The sequence below is a fragment of the Chiloscyllium plagiosum genome, chromosome 32 (assembly GCF_004010195.1).
Source record: "Chiloscyllium plagiosum isolate BGI_BamShark_2017 chromosome 32, ASM401019v2, whole genome shotgun sequence".
Classification (NCBI taxonomy): domain Eukaryota; kingdom Metazoa; phylum Chordata; class Chondrichthyes; order Orectolobiformes; family Hemiscylliidae; genus Chiloscyllium; species Chiloscyllium plagiosum.
Genome location: NC_057741.1, coordinates 42,530,426 through 42,547,650, shown reverse-complemented (window position 1 = coordinate 42,547,650; position 17,225 = coordinate 42,530,426). Strand labels below are relative to the sequence as shown.

The 17,225-nt window shown below is 41.8% G+C and overlaps 1 protein-coding gene across 1 annotated transcript in view; it reads left to right on the top strand.

Moving 5' to 3' along the window:
* The window catches only part of wdr32 (WD repeat domain 32), a 105,055-nt gene extending 88,264 nt beyond the window's left edge, over nucleotides 1-16,791 (top strand). The window contains exons 6-7 of the mRNA XM_043674550.1: nucleotides 11,902-12,047; nucleotides 15,230-16,791. Of these exons, the coding sequence (XP_043530485.1) occupies nucleotides 11,902-12,047; nucleotides 15,230-15,598 (515 nt within the window). The 3' untranslated portion in view covers nucleotides 15,599-16,791. The remainder of the gene's footprint in view (nucleotides 1-11,901; nucleotides 12,048-15,229) is intronic.
* Nucleotides 16,792-17,225: the final 434 nt, after the last annotated feature.

Genomic DNA, 17,225 nt, shown 5'->3' with positions numbered 1-17,225 from the left:
GCGGTCTGTGAGGAGCAGGAGCTGGCTGCACTTCCTGCAGGTGAAGTCGGCAGGAGCATTGGTGGTCACCCCTACCTCAAACATCCTGCAGGAGGAACATTCCACTGCCTGCGCTGCCATAACTCTACACTTAGTCTCCAAAACAAGAACACTAAGTAGCTTACCAGCTTTACTATTCACTCTAACAGGAACACACTGCCTGTGAACTCACGTTATCACACTTTTGAAGGCCTCACACTTGTCAGTTGCCCCTTTATCTGTGAACTTTACCTACTCCAACTTTAGAAGTTCTTGTTTCATACTCTTAAAATTAATCTTAGTCCAGTTAAGAAGTTTAACTTTTATGAAAGACTTATCCTTTTCCATAACTATTTTAAAACTAGTAGTATTATGATCACTAGTTCCGAATTGTTCCTCTGCTAACACTTCAGTCACATGCACTGCATTATTTCCCAAGAGCAACATTTACATATTGAGAGGAAAAAAATTCTTGAACATGGTTAACTAATTCTTCATCATTCAAACATTTAACACTGTTGCAGTCCAAGTTGATGTTTGGAAAATTAAAATCCCGTACTACTAGACGCTTATTATTCTTACATATATTTGAGATCTTGCTACATATTTGCTTTTCAATTTTGGGGCGGGGCTATAGTATAAGGCCATCAAGATAATCATCCCTTTCTTCTAATTTCAACCCATATATTTTCACTGAATGATTGTTTCGGAATACCTTCTCTAGTTACAACAGTAATGTTTTACTGAATCAAAAACATCACTCCCTCTCCTCTTTGCTTACCTTTCTATCCTTTCTGTAGCATCTGAAACCTGGAACATTGAGCTGCCAGCCATGCCCATATCTCAGCCAAGTTTCTGTAATAGCTATCCTGTGTTTCCAAACATGCCCTGAGTTCATCACCCTTACCTGTAAAACCCCTTGCATTGAAATAAATACAGTTTAATTTTTCAGGGTTTGTTCTCTGACTTGCTCCTTTCTAATTTGCTTGTTCTTTTCAGATTTGGAACTATCCTCATCTGTCTTCCTATTTATTCTACTACGTAGGATCCCCCCTATCCCACACCACCACCACTACCACCACCATCATCCTCCCCATACTTTACAGTCTCCCTTAATAGACCTAGCAAATCTACCCGCTAAGATATTAGTCCTTTTCCGGTTCAGGTAAAACCCGTCCTTTTTGAACAGGTTTTCTGCCCCAGCAGAGATCCCAAAGATGCAAGAATCAGAATCCCTGAATATCGCACAACCTCTTCAGTCATTGACTTATTTCCTTTATTCTTTTATTCTTCCCTCACTCAAGCTTGGAACTGGGAGTCAACCAAACCTTACAACTTTTGAGGTTCTTTTGTTTTAGTTTCTAACTAACTGCTTATTAGATTAGGTTAGATTACATTACAGTGTGGAAACAGGCCCTTCGGCCCAACAAGTCCACACCGCCCCGCCGAAGCGTAACCCACCCATACGTTTACCCCTTACCTAACACTACGGGCAATTTAGCATGGCCAATTCACCTGACCTGCACATCTTTGGACTGTGGGAGGAAACTGGAGCACCCGGAGGAAACCCACGCAGACACGGGGAGAACGTGCAAACTCCACACAGACAGTCGCCTGAGGCGGGAATTGAACCCGGTCTCTGGCGCTGTGAGGCAGCAGTGCTAACCACTGTGCCACCATGCCGCCCAATGTGTGCAATAACTTCTAGCTTCTCATTCTCCCTTTTAACTATATGCTTCAGACATTTTGAGATGTCCTTAATCTTGGCACCAGGAAAGCCACATACCATCCTCGATTCAAACTCACTGCTGCAGAACCTCCTGTCTGTGCCCCTGACAGGAGAGTTCCCTATAACAATTTCTAAAAAAAAATGTTATCAGATGTCACCTAACATTAAAACTCATTCTTCGTGCACGAGATCTGACTGCCTCTTTTTCCCTCTGAGAGACTATCCCTTTCAACAGTACCCAAAACTGTTTGAGAAGAATAGCCACAGGAGTCTTCTGAACTACCTTCTTACCTTTCCTGATAGTCACCCATATATCTGACTGATCTTGCTGTGTAATTGTTTCCCTAAATCTACTAGCTATCTAAATCTGTCTCTTGTATTCCATCAATGACATCAAGCCTAAAAAGAAGCAACTTTCAGTTGCACCTCTTACATAAAATAAACTATCTTTCCTTATCCAAATAATTCATATTAAGCATGCAATGTTTTTAAAATCAAACATTTAAACCTTAAATAAAATCAACCATTAAGCTGAACAAACAAATTAAAAACGATATTTCCTCAAATGTTCCAGCAGACAGCTTTCAATCTTCTGATAGATAAAAGAATATCACTCTAGAGTCATTCCTGTGTAGGCTTCTTAAAGCTATGTAAACACAACTCCCATTTTTTAAAAAAATTCCTTTCGTATTTAGAAAAACTCTTTAATGATATTAAAAACATTATCTCTCCTACACACATTATTTATTTGTTGATGTGTAATTTAGGAAAAAAAACTTGACCATCTACTTGTAGGCCTTTCCAAAATCTCCGTAAACACAACTCCACTTTTTAAAAAACACTTTTTATATTTTTGAGTGTAAAAGTAACAAAATGAATCAAAATAAAAATGTTTTGCTGCTGAAATGTAATAACTACGGATAGTTCTGGGATAACGCGTGTTTCGGCAGTACGATTTGGCTATAAGATTGCCTGTGAATTAGGGAATAGTCTTTTGGAGAATACTTACCTCTGTTGGCAATAGCGTGATTCTGGCGGGGATCTTTTCACACGCCGATGTTCTTGCTGTTCTGTGCATGCGCCAGTGTCCGTGTCAAAGTTTCTGCACTGTTCTACGCATGTGCTGATGTCAGCTGCCAGCAGAGTAGCTTTGTGAGAGGTACTGTACAGAAAGCAGCTTTAAAAACGTACTGTGTTAAATTTACTTTTGTTTCGCTAATAGACATAATTTCAACCTTCATTCAGGCTGTGCTATACTTTGCGTTAGACGTTTGTGTGATTTTTGAGCAATCGTGAGTGATATTTTTTGCTGGTCTGTCCCAACCCCAGTTTTCCCATATGCCCCATTATTTCTATTAAGCGAGGTTTCGCTGGAATGCAACTACAATCTTGTAGAAGAACTACCTGTTTAAAAAATCTAAAGTAAGCTTGCAATTTCAAGAAAAGCTGCAAGGTCCACACTACTCTCAGTCGACCGTTTTTTTGTGAGGGGTTTGTAACACTTGGTTCATTGCTGGTTTTCCTTTGAGTTATTTTCTGGGCAATTTTTGAGAGTAATGGTTTGCCATTGCCTTCCACTCATTTGAAGGGTAAGGAGACAGATCCCTAAGTCAACTTCAGCCAGAACAGAAATTGAATCTGTTCTGTTGATGTTTGTCTGAACCACAATCTAACCATCCAGCTGACTATCTTGTTTGTTGTGTAGGTTATATTTTAAAATTTCAGTTTCACATTTATAGAATGTGAAAATCTGCAATTTGTTGCTTATTAGTAATGTACTTGATCGCAGCTGCCAAGAGAGACATGTTGCCATTTCATCCTGTGCTTATCATGACTGTAAAAAAACTTCAAGAAATTGCCAGAATTTATACAATAATGACTGGTTGGCAAGTTGATTCTGGCTGAAGCATTGTTGTGGAGAAAACAATGGGGAACTGCATGTTCTCCATGCTTTTGGGCACTTTGAAAAATATGCAAGGTTTAAGTATTTCTTTTTGTTTACAGAAACAAGTCTCGACATAATGTATGTCATATCTGTCAAACATGAATGAAGCTCATTACAAATTTGACTGATCATCTTAAATTTGGTAGTACAGAACTTGAGTATTGCTGAAAAATGCCATATTGAATAGAAAGTAAGGTTTACGTCTTTCATTCATCAGGCCAGGTTACAAGAATACCAATTTGAAGAGAAAGTTAGCTTTTACACTGCATAAGAGGAGAGTACTGATTAGTTTTGTTTTACTATTTTATGGGATGAGGGCATCTCTGGCTAAGTCATCACTTATTACTCACCCTTAATTGCCCAGAGAGCAGTGAAAAGTCAACCACATTGCACTGGGTCTGGAGTCACATGTAGGCCAGACCAGGTACAGACAGCAGATCTTCTTTATGACAATTGGCAATGGATTCGTGATCACCATTAGACTCTTAATTCCAGATTTTATATTGGATTCAAATTTCACCATCTGCCAAGGTGGGATTCGAAACTGTTTGCCCAGAACATTTTTTGGGCCTCTGGATTAACAGTCCTGTGATAATACCACAGGTCTGTTGCCTCCATCTCGTTGCTAAGTGAATTCTGGAAGGTGCTTTGCCATGGAGAATGCACCCATTGATGATGATTTACATTTAACTACCTGACTTTTTTTACATTTTAAACCAGTAGAAAGTGAGGACTGCAGATGCTGGAGATCAGAGTTGAAAATGTGTTGCTGGAAAAGCGCAGCAGGTCAGGCAGCATCCAAGGAACAGGAGAATCGATGTTTCGGGCATAAGCCTGAAGAAGGGCTTATGCCCGAAACGTCGATTCTCCTGTTCCTTGGATGCTGCCTGACCTGCGCTTTTCCAGCAACACATTTTCAGCTACATTTTAAACCAGGCAAGTTGACTGTGAATGGTCAGAGTTAAAAATCACACAATACTAGGTTATAGTCCAACAGGTATTTTTGGAGGCACTAGCTTTTGAAGTGCTGCTTCTTCATTAGGCTTCTTCACCAGCATCTCCAAATTGTGAATGGTCAGGGTTTTGCTATGAAAAGTGTAGCAACAAATGGCTGACATCTATGTATAGAGCTGAAACATGCGCATGTACATGTTCCTTCAGATTACAAAGAACAGGACCTGTGTGTTAATATGTAGCTTCCAATAAGTGCAAGTGCGCCATACTACAAGGCAGACTGACAATCTGAAAATGTTGTCAATGTTATCAGTGTAATGGATTATCTAATTGCTGGGTTGCATCTAATATTGGACACTTGTATGCAATTTTTGTAAGAGAAGATTAGTTATGTAGAGTCAGTACCTTGTTGCAACTCGCTGAAGGGATATGTTAGATACTGTCTGCCAGTCTTTGGGGCATACTGCCTACAGACCTGCATTCACAATGACATTGACTATTTTGGACACATGACTCATTTGTGTGATGGGCAGGATCTCATTTTGGGTTGACAGCAGTATCCTTTTAGTGGTTAATAAAGTTTGTGTTGCTACTGGACAAAGGAGGAAAGTTATGCGCAGAGCTATAGGAAGTGGGAGAGATCCTTATTGAGTACTTTGTACTGGTATTCACCAAGAAAGACATAACTGATATTGCAGTCAGGGATAAGTGAATACTCTAGAGAATGTCACTATGTTGAAGGAGATGTTTTTGGGTATCCTAAGGTGCATTAATGTAGACAAGTCCCCAAAGAAAGGAAGGGAAGAAATAGCTGGGGCATTAGCAGATTTCTTTGCATCCTCTTTGACCACAGGTGAGGTTCCAGAAAACTGGAGATTAGTCAGTGTTGTTCCCTTGTTTAAGAAAGGAAGCAGGGATAATCCAGGAAATTATAGGCTGGTGAACCTGATGTCTGTGGTAGGTAAGCTGTTGGAGAAGATACGAAGGGACAAGATATATGCACATTTGGAAGAAAATGGACTAGTTAGTGACAGGCAGGTTTTGTATGGGGAAGGTTATGTCTCACCAACTTAATCGAATTTTTTGAAGAGGTAACAAAAATAATTGATGAGGGAAGGGCTGTGGATGTAGTTTATATGAACCTTAGTAAGGCATTTGATAAAGTCCCACGTGGCATTTGGTACTAAAACTAAAGTCTCATGGGATTCGGGGTGAATTGGCTAGATGGCTACAACTGACTTGGTCATAGAAGACTGAGGATAGCGGTGGAAAGGTGTTTTTCAGAATGGAGACTGATAACTAGTGGTGCTCCACAGGGATGTTCTGAGGTCCTTTGTTGTTTGTAGTATTAATAAATGAGCTGGAGGATATTGTGGGAGGTCTGATTAGTAAGTCTGCAGATGACACAAAGATTGGTGGAGTTGCTGGTAGTGCAGACGATTGTGAAAGGGTACAGCAGGATATCGATAGATTGGTGACATGGGCACAGAAATGGCAGAGGGAGTTTAATCCAAACAAATGCGAGGTCATGAATTTGGAAGATCAAATTTAGGTGTGAATTATACTGTGAATGGCAGAACCCTGAAGAACATTAACATACAGACGGAGCTGGGTGTGTAGGTCCACATTTCCGAAAATGCTTGTTTCATTGGCCGGGGCATGCAGTACAAGAGTTGGCAAACTCGTGTTGCAGCCAAATAAAACCCTTATTAGGCCGCATTTGGAGCATTGTGTACAGTTTGGGTCACCACACTACCAGAAGGATGTGGAAGCTTTGGAGAGAATGCAAAGAAGGTTCACCAGGATGTTGCCTGGTCTCGAGGGTATTGTCTACGAAGAAAGGTTAAAAAGACGAGGATTGTTTTCACTGACAATAGGTGCAGGAGTAGGCCATTCTGCCCTTCGAGCCTGCACCACCATTCAATATGATCATGGCTGATCATCCTTAATCAGTATCCTGTTCCTGCCTTATCTCCGTAACCCTTGATTCCACAATCCTTGAGAGCTCTAGCCAACTCTTTCTTAAATGAATCCAGAGACTGGGCCTCCACTGCCCTCTGGGGCAGAGCATTCCACACAGCCACCACACTCTGGGTGAAGAAGTTTCTCCTCATCTCTGTCCTAAATGGTCTACCCCATAATTTTAAGCTGTGTTCTCTGGTTCGGCATTCACCCATCAGCAGAAACATGTTTCCTGCCTCCAGAGTCTCCAATCCTTTAATAATCTTGTATGTCTCAATCAGATCCCCTCTCAGTCTTCTAAACTCAAGGGTATACAAGACCAGTAGCTCCAGTCTTTCAGCGTAAGGTAATCCCGCCATTCCAGGAATTGACCTCTTGAACCTACGCTGCACTCCCTCAATAGCCAGAATGCCTTTCCTCAAATTTGGAGACCAGAACTGCACACAGTACTCCAGGTGTGGTCTCACCAGGGCCCTGTACAGCTGCCGAAGAACCTCTTTGCTTCTATACTCAATCCCTCTTGTTATGAAGGCCAGCGTGCTATTAGCCTTCTTCACTACCTGCTGTACAGGCATGCTTACTTTCATTGACTGGTGTACAAGAACACCCAGATCTCTCTGTACTGCCCCTTTACCTAAATTGATTCCATTTAGCTAGAAATCTGCCTTCCTGTACTTGCCACCAAAGTGGATAACCATACATTTATCCACATTAAACTGCATCTGCCATGCTTCTGACCACTCACCTAACCTGTCCAGGTCACCCTGTAATCTCCTAACATCCTCATCACATTTCACTTTGCCACCCAGCTTAGTATCATCAGCAAATTTGCTAATGTTATTACTAATACCATCTTCTATATCATTAACATATATTGCAAAAAGCTGCGGTCCCAGTACTGATCCCTGCGGTACCCCACTGGTCACTGCCTGCCATTCCGAAATGGAGCCGATTATCACTACTCTTTTTGTTTCCTATCAGCCAGCCAGCTTTCAATCCAAGTTAGTACTTTGCCCCCAGTACCATGCACCCTAATTTTGCTCACTAACCTCCTATGTGGGACTTTATCTACTGGATCTCCCTCGTCCATCTTCAGAGTTACATCCTCAAAAAATTCCAGAAGATTAGTCAAGCATGATTTCCTCTTTATAAATCCATGCTGACTCTGACCTATCCTGTTACCACTATCCAGATGTATTGTAATTTCATTCTTTATAATAGACTCCAGCATCTTTCCCACCACTGAGGTCAGATTAACGAGTCTATAATTTCCTGCTTTCTCTCTCCCACCTTTCTTAAAAAGTGGTATAACATTAGCCACCCTCCAATCCGCAGGAACTGATCCCGAATCTATCGAACTCTAGAAAATAATCACCAATGCATCCACGATTTCTCGAGTCACCTCCTTCAGTACCCTGGGTTGATAAGGCCCCGGGGACTTATCAACCTTTAGACCTAACAGTCTCTCCAACACCAATTCCTGGTAAATATAAATTCCCTTAAGTTCAGGTTCTTCAGCCACTGTTACCTCAGGGAGACTGCTTGTGTCTTCCCCAGTGAACACAGATCTGAAGTACCAATTCAATTCTTCTGCCATTTCTTTGTTCCCCGTAATATATTCCCCTGTTTCTGTCTTCAAGGGCCCAATTTTAGTCTTAACCATTTTTTTGTCTTTCACATACCTAAAAAAAACTTTTACTATCCTCCTTTGTTATTGGCCAGTTTACCTTCATACCTCATTTTTGTTCTCTGCGTATTTCCTTCTTAATAATCCTCTGTTCTTTAAAAGCTTCCCAGTCCTCCATTTTCCCACTTATCTTTGCTATGTTATACTTTTTCTCTTTTAACTTTATATGTTTCTTAACTTCCCTCGTCAGCCGCGCCACCCATACCTCCTCCTAGGATCTTTCTTCCTTTTTGGAATGAACTAATCCTGCAACTTCTGCATTATACACCGAAATATCCGCCATTGTTCCTCCACTGTCGTCCCTTCTAAGGTATTGCACCATTGAACTTTGGCCAGTTCCTCCCTCATAGCTCCATAGTTCCCTTTATTCAACTGAAAAATTGTCACTTCCAATTGTACCCTCTCCCTCTCAAATTGCAGATTGAAGCTTATTCTATTATGGTCACTACTTCCCAATGGCTCCTTCACTTCGAGGTCCCTGATCAATTCTGGTTCGTTGCACAATACCAGATCCAGAATTGCCTTCTCCCTGGTCGGCTCCAGCACCAGCTGTTCTAAGAATCCATCTCTGAGGCACTGCACAAAGTCTCTTTTTCTTGAGGTGCAATACCATCCTGATTCTCCCAGTCTACCTGCATGTTGAAGTCCCCCATAACAACTGTTGTAACATCTTTGCAACAGGCCAATTTCAGCTCCTGATTTAACTTACATCCGACATCCAGACTACTGTTTGGGGGCCTGTAGATAACTCCCAAAAGCGTCTTTTTACCCTTAGTATTTCTCAGCTCTATCCACACTGACTGTACATCCCCTGATTCTAGGTCCCCCCCCCCACGCAAGGGACTGAATATCATCCCTTACCAACATGGCCTCCCCACATCCTCTGCCCGTCAGTCTGTTGTTACGATAGCAGGTGTAGCTTTGAATATTCATTTCCCAGGCCCTGTCCACTTGAAGCCACGTCTCAGTTATCCCCAGAATGCTGGTCCCTAACCTATTAAGGTGCAAACCGTCTCTCTTGTATAATTTATGCTTACCACAAAACATACCCTAGTGATCCAAGAATTTAAATCCTTGCTTCCTGCACCAGTTCCCCAGCCACACGTTCAAGTCCATTATCTCCCTGTTTCTGGCCTCACCAGCCCGAGGAACTGGAAGCAAACTGGAAGCAAACCGGAGATAACCACCTTGGACATCCTGCTTTTCAGCCTTCTTCCTAGTTCTCCGAAGTCCCACCGTAGTATGTTCTTCCTCTTCTTCCCGATATCATTTATGCCGACATGTAGCACCTCCTCTGGCTCTTCACCTTCGTCCTTGAGGATTTCCTGCACAGTCCATCTTCGCAGCTACACTGGCACCACCCCCCACCTTTTCCTCTGCTCCATGGGCACCCGCATGGGCCCCAGCTATGCCTACCTCTTCGTAGGATATGTGGAACAGTCCATCTTCTGCAGCTACACTGGCACTACCCCCCACCTTTTCCTCCGCTACACATTTTCAGCTCTGATCTCCAGCATCTGCAGTCCTCACTTTCTCCTCGATTTCCTGCATTCTGTCTGGGATGTCTTTAATTAAGGGCTACGGGGAGAATGCGGGTAGGTGGAGTTGAAATGCCCATCAGCCATGATTGAATGGCAGAGTGGACTCGATGGGCTGAATGGCCTTACTTTTGCTCCTATGTCTTATTTAACCCTGGCACCAGGAAGGCAACACACCATCCTTAAGTCCCGTCTGCTGCCACAAAAACCCTGGTCAGTTCCTCTCACTATGGAGTCCCCTATTACCAGGGCTCTGTGCGATGTCCGACTCTTCCGCTCTGTTTCCACGCCAACTTTTGATTGACAGACCTGGCCGCCTCGCAGACTGGCAGTATCATCTGTCTCTACTGTTTCCAAAAGATTCAACTTGTTTCTGACAGGTACTTCTCCCGGGGTCTCTTGCACCTGTCTCCTCTCTGCCTTCCTCATCGTCTGCTCTCTTCTGGTACGATTGGTGTAATAACCTCGCTGAAGGTCTTGTCCAGAAAGATCTCGTTCTCTCGAATGAGCCTGGAATGACAACGGCAGAAAGGAGACCTGACAGAGATCTACAAAGTTAAGGGAGGCATACATAGAGCGGCTGGTGAGACGCTTTTTCCCAGGGTTACGTTTCAAGGGGCCACAGGTTCAAGGTGAGAGGAGAAAGTTTAAGGGAGATGTGCAAGGTAAGTTTTTTTCATGCAGAGTGGTAGGAACCTGGAACACACTGCCAGAAGAGGTAGTGGAAGCAGCTATGATGGTGATATTTAAGAGGCATCTGGATGGTTGCATGAAGGGAAGGGAATAGAGGGTAATGGACCGAATAAGGGCAGAACGTTTTTTTTTAGTTTAGTTAGGGCATAATGATTGGCACAGGTTTGGCAAGCTGAAGGGCCTATTCCTGTGCTGTACATCTCTTTTGTTCTTTTACTGCTTAGTAGCAACGTGTAACAACTAGCTTTACCTGTTAACTCTAACTTTGTCAATATGTTACCCTTACTGAGTAATTGGATGTGGACTGCACATTTTTCAAGTCCAAGAATATCTTCAGATCTTTCGTAATTTTGCATGATATGTAGCAAGCAATTATCTGATCAAGATAACCACTTTTCCTGCAGGATACTTTTGATGCACTCTATTTCAGCATCAAGTTTGCATGGTGATACAAATGGTTTGCACCCTAATTATAAGATTGTTAAAAAGGCCAAACTTACAGTACTTGGAAATATAGGAATCTCAGTGTGTATGCTGACTAATGAAGATAGGTTTGTACAAGACTGTGTTAGAGAACCTCCTGGTCAATTTCTCAATAGTTTATCAACAAAAATACACTAGTTTATTAAAATGGGCCATTGAAGAACGGGAATTCAATCATTATTAATGGGTATGTTCTCCATGGCAGTGCTTCTCCCAATCAGAATCCAGTCAGCGCTCTCCTCTCATGGGATTATAATGTTGGTTTTCCCCTTGCGAATTATCCTGATGACTGTAAGATGAAAAACTGCAACACAAGGTGCCTTTTGAGAGCAAAACTCAATATCTTAAATTTGGTATTAATGTAGCTGTTAGCTGTGAGGATTGCTCAGCAAATATTGACCAATCTCAGAATTACATCTAAAAGTGGACGTTTTGTTTTAGGCTTTACAAGCACAGGCTAATTTAGGACTGTCTGGACTATGCTGTTTATCACATTCCTTGAGTGGTTTAACAATTGGCCAATCAGCACATGCAGCCTCTGTGCCTGGCATTAGGTTGGCATTTACTCGGGGACCTAGTCTTTCAGAGCAAAAGTATTACCCATGTGCTGGCCTTGTGCTTTTTTGATTTTTGCTTTCTCTGTGACCATACTTTGGCCAATCAGTTCTCAATCATTTTCCTCCGTAGTAAATCCTGTAGATTGTTTGAAATTTTTCTTTTTGTCCTAATGAGTACAAGACAAAAAGTTTAGTAACATATCTCTTGAGCAATAATCTACAATTTTCTAATGCTGTAAATTTATTCAAGTCTATCTAATAAATCATATGACAAATGTACAGCTTGTCTAGACATTGCATCCCAGAGCTTCAAAATGATTAAATTTGTATTGCAGCTGAATTTCCAAGAAATAGCCTTGAAGTTTTAACACCAGAAATTCCTGCAGAAAGAGATCGAGGGAATTGTATCACATCATTACAACTTCATCCCAAAGGCTGGGCTACATTAATTAGATGCACTAGCATCACTGATGACCAAGAGGTGAGTGGTTTTGATATTATTTCAAATTTGAGCTGATTTGTTTTAGTGGGGAGTGCAAACATAGAACAATACAGCAACAGGCCCTTCAGCCCACAGTGCCTGTGTTGCCGCAAAGTCAAATGCTGGCTGAGCACTTTTGTGTGTCCTAACTACAAGACAGAATTTGTGTGTTTTGTCTGATTGCTCAGCAAGTCTATCCAGTGAGTCATTGAGCTATAACATTCAAGGAAGAAGTTCATTTCCAAAGAAGAGTCATTGGGTTTAAGCTTGTTTTCTCTCTCCATAGACTACTGGCCACAGACCTCCAGTTAGAAAAATACCCGTCTGCAACTATCCTCTAGCTTGGTCATAGAAGGCCATTATGTTTCCAACTTAGCAATTCACACATATTACTTAAATTTCTGGACCAGATGACCATGGGGCACCTTTGAAAATGCTTTTGTAAAGTCCATGTAGAATACATCTACTGTCCTATCCTCATCAGTCATCTTCGTCATTTCCTCAAAGACTCAAACAAGTTTGTGAGACAAGACCTTCCCCGCACAAAGCCATGCTGACTATCCCTAATAAGTCTGTTTTTCTCCAAATGCGAGTAAATCCTGTTCCTAAGAATCTTCTCAGTAGTTTTCCTATCATTGAAGTAAGACTTACATGGTAAGGATTACCATGGACTGTCCTCCCTCGGCTTATGAATTGGTATGAATCCATGTTGAACAGCACTTGGAAGAAGCACTGAGGGTGGCAGGGACACATTTTGGGTGGGGGATTTCAATATCCACCACCAAGAGTGGATTGGCATAAACAGTACTGATTGAGCTGGCTGGGTCCTAAAGGACATAGCTGCTAGACTGAGTCTATGGCAGGTGGTGAGGGAACCAACAAAAAGGAAAAACATACTTGATCTAATCCTTGAACAATCTGCCAGCTGCAGATGCATTTGGCCATGACAATATTGGTAAAAGTGACCACTGCACAGTTTTTTGTAGAGATAAAGTCCTGCCTTTACAATGAGCATACCCTCCATTGTCAAGAGTGTGTTACTGGAAAAGCGCAGCCGGTCAGACAGCATCCGAGGAGCAGGAGAATCGACGTTTCGGCCAGGAGCTTTTCCAGCAACACACTCTTGACTCTGATCCCCAGCATCTGCAGACCTCACTTTCTCCTAGTTGATTATACCCTCCATTATGTTGTGTGGCACTATCAACGTGCTAAATGCAACTGACTTGAAACAGATTTAGCAACTCAAGACTGGGCATCCATGAGACACTGAGTTATCAAGAGCAGCACAATTGTCCTCTAGCACAATCTGCAATTTAGTGCCAGGCATATCCCTCACTCAACCATTACCATCAATTGAAGGGGATCAACTCTGGTTTAATGAAGAGTGCATGAGGGCTTACCAGGAGCGACACCAGGCATACCTGAAAATGATGTGTCAATCTGATGAAGCTACTAACAGGACGACTTGCATATTAACAGTATAACCAGTAAGTGATACACAACATTGGCATCCACCTGACAATGTGGAAATTACTCGAGTATGTCCAGTACATAAAAGCAGAACACATCCAATCTGGCCACTTACTGCACCATCAGTCTGCTTTCCATTCTCAGTAAAGTGATAGAAGGTGTTATCAACAGTGCTATCAAGCAGCATCTGTTGAGCAATAATCTGCACAATGATGTCCAGTTTGGGTTCTGTCGAGTCACTCAGCTCTGACCTCATTAGAGCCTTGGTTCAAAAGTACACAAAAAAATACTGAATTCCAGAGGTCAGGTGAGAGTGGCAGCCCTTGACATCAAGGGTGCATTTGACTGAGTGTGGCATCAAGGAGCCCAAGCAAAACTGGAATCAGTGAGTATCAGGAGGCAAACTCTCCACTGATTGCAGTCATACCTGTCACATAGTTGTGGTTGTCAGAGGTTAGATTAGAGTGGTGCTGGAAAAGCACGGCCAGTCAGGCAGCATCCAAGGATCAGGAAATCGACTAATGAAGGGCTTTTGCCCGAAATGTCGATTTTCCTGCTCCTCAGATGCTGCCTGACCAGCTGTGCTTTTCCAGCACCACTCTAATCTAGACTCTGATTTCGGACATCTGCAGTCCTCACTTTTGCCTAGTTGTCAGAGGTTAGTCATCTCAGCCCACGACATCTCTGCAGGGGTTTCCTAGGGTAGTGTCCTAGACCTAACCATTTTTAGTTGCTTTATCAATGACGTTCCCTCCATCATAAGGAGAAAATGGGGATGTTAGCACCATTTTCAAGTTCTCTGATACTGAAACAGTGCAAATTAAAGAAGATCTGGACAATATAGGCTTGAGCTGACAAATGGCAAGTTAGATTTGTGCCACAAAAATGCCAGGCAATGACCAACTCCAATAAGATACAATTTAATCACAACCCCTTGACATTTAATAGTGTTAGCATTACTGAATCACCCAGGATGAATATCCTTGGGGTTACCATCAACAAGTAACTTAACTAGACTTGACTCATAACAGTGGCTACAAGAGCAGGTTGGAGGCTAGGAATTTTGTGGCAAATAACTCACCACCTGACTCCCCAAAGCCTGTTCACCATCTACAAGGTGCAAGTCAGGGGTGTGGTGGAAAACTAGGTAAAACTCCCCACTTGCCTGGATGGGTGCAATTCCACAATACTCAATACGTTTGACACCATACATGACAAAGCAGCTCACTTGATTGGCAGCACATTGACAAGCATCCTCACCCTTCACACTGACGCTCAGCAGCAGCAGTGTGTACAATTTACAAGATGCACTGCAGAAATTCATGAGTGACCCTTTGACAGCACTGTCAAAGCCTGTGACTAGTTCCATCTAGAAGGACAAGGGCAGCAGATACATGGGAATACCATCATCTCCAGGTTACCTTCCAAGCCACTCACCATCCTGACTTGGAAATAGATCACTGTTCCTTCAAGGTTCTCAGGTGAAAATCCTGAAATTCCCTCCTATGAGGGCATTGTGGGTCAATCTACAGCATGTGGACTGCAGCGGTTAAAGAAGCCAGCTCACTACCATCTTCTGAAAGACAACGAGGGGTGAGCAATAAATGCTGGCCAGCCAGTGATGTCCACATACCAAGAGTGAATAGAAAACAAGGAGCTTGTGAGAGGTAACGGAAGAGGTCATCAATCTTTTATATTTTTCTTTTTATTAGTGGACTTGCATCTATGAGTTTCAGGACGGGCCTCCAGTTCGTGCATCTGCTCCTCGTTGCTCCCTCTGCCTTACGCACTATATTGAAGAAGCTAATGTGGGTCGTGGTTACATCAAAGAACTTTGCTTCAGTCCAGATGGTCGACTGATTTGCTCTCCTTTTGGTTATGGAATCCGCTTGTTGGGTTTTGATAGCCAGTGCAATGAACTCTGTGATTGCTTACCCAGAGAACCCACTGCACTGCAGGAAGTTAGAACTATTTATTCTCATAGTGATGTTGTGCTTACAACAAAATTTTCACCAACTCATTGTCAGCTTGCCTCTGGGTGCCTTAGTGGACAAGTTTACCTATACCAGCCAAAGTTCTGAGTGACCTGAAATACTTGAAAGAAGTGTTGAACGTCAAGCAAATTGTTTCAATAATTAGTAGTTGATGTTTAAGGTATTTGATGTCAGGGTTCAAAATTCAAATTTAATACAGTTTTCAGTGCAATACAATAAACCATTACTTGTCAGCAACAGGTACAGAAGTTCATACTATTTCTTTTCTGAAGTTTGCTATAAAGAATGATCTTTTCCTCTGCTATTAATGTGAAATTATACCAGTGCATTGTATGGTAAGTTTGTCTGTTTGCATTTGTAAAATTTTGAAAAAATACAGTTCAGTTAGTAAAAAATCAAATGAGTTTAAAAGCACTGCTGGTCCATTCATAAACATTTACATTTCAGCTTGTATTATATTCACCTGTTGTTTTTGTTCAAATGCAATGTTAGCAAAAATATTTGTTAATTTTTCTATACATATTGCGTTTAACAGTGGAATTAAATTATTTAAATTCAGATGCAAATGAACGTTGTGTTTGATGTGAAAATTTAGCTTAACCAGACATTGCATTGAAACAGCTAGAGGATGCATGCAACTAACATACACTGATATCAAATTCATATGGTTGAGTGCTAGTCAACTTTTAATAAAGCAATTAGCATGATCCAAATTCATTTAAATTTTCCTTATTTGTAACACTAAATTTTAATTCCAATATATATCAATATTAATTAGTCTACTGTAGTGAATGTAAAGCACTTAACATGTACTAGTGCTGTTACTTTTGAACTTGTAACATTGAATTGTAATTCTCATATGTATTGGTAATGTAATTATAGTGTATAGAAAACCCCAATAGGTGTTTTCTGATTATATCATTTGGGCCATGTACAATTTTACTGTTTTGACACTGCCGAGTGTGAAGTCAGCGAATATTTGTAGAATAATTGTTAATCCCTGCTTAGAATATGTAGTCTGAGACGGCTCAACTTGTTCATGTCTGACCAGATTTCGTAACCTGAACTAGTCCCCTTTGCCTTTGTTTTGCCCATATCCCTCTAAACCTTTTCTATCTGTGGACCTATCTAAATGTTTTTTTGTTCAGAAACTCTGCCAAGAGCCCTTGGATCTTTTATTTAACTTAACCTAGTTTTCTAATCAGGAGGAGAACGTGAGGTCTGCAGATGCTGGAGGTTGGAGTCAAAAAGTGTGGTGCTGGAAAAGCACAGCTGGTAAGGCAGCACCCGAGGAGCAGGAGAGTCGACGTTTTGAGCGTAAGCTCTTCGTCAGGAATGTTGAAGAGCTGATGCTTGAAACGTCGATTCTCCTGCTGCTTGGATGCTGCCTGACTGGCTGTGCTTTTCTAGCATCACATGTTTTGAGTCTAGTTTTCTAATCAATCTGTCCAGAGATGATATTACACACTACTGGAACAGGTAAAACATGAATGTGGGCCTCACGGTCTAGAGGTACAGACGCTATCTTTTTCTTTCTGCAGACCTATGTCTTCACTTCAGGAACTCTACCATTGCGCATCAAGAGCCCTTGAGTCTACATTGTTTTTGTTATTTAACCTCTTTTTTTTTTCTAGTCACCCTGTTTAGAGATGTTACCAAACGTCTTTTTAATTTGGAATTGTACCAGTCGCTACCAATTCCTTTGGCAGCTCAT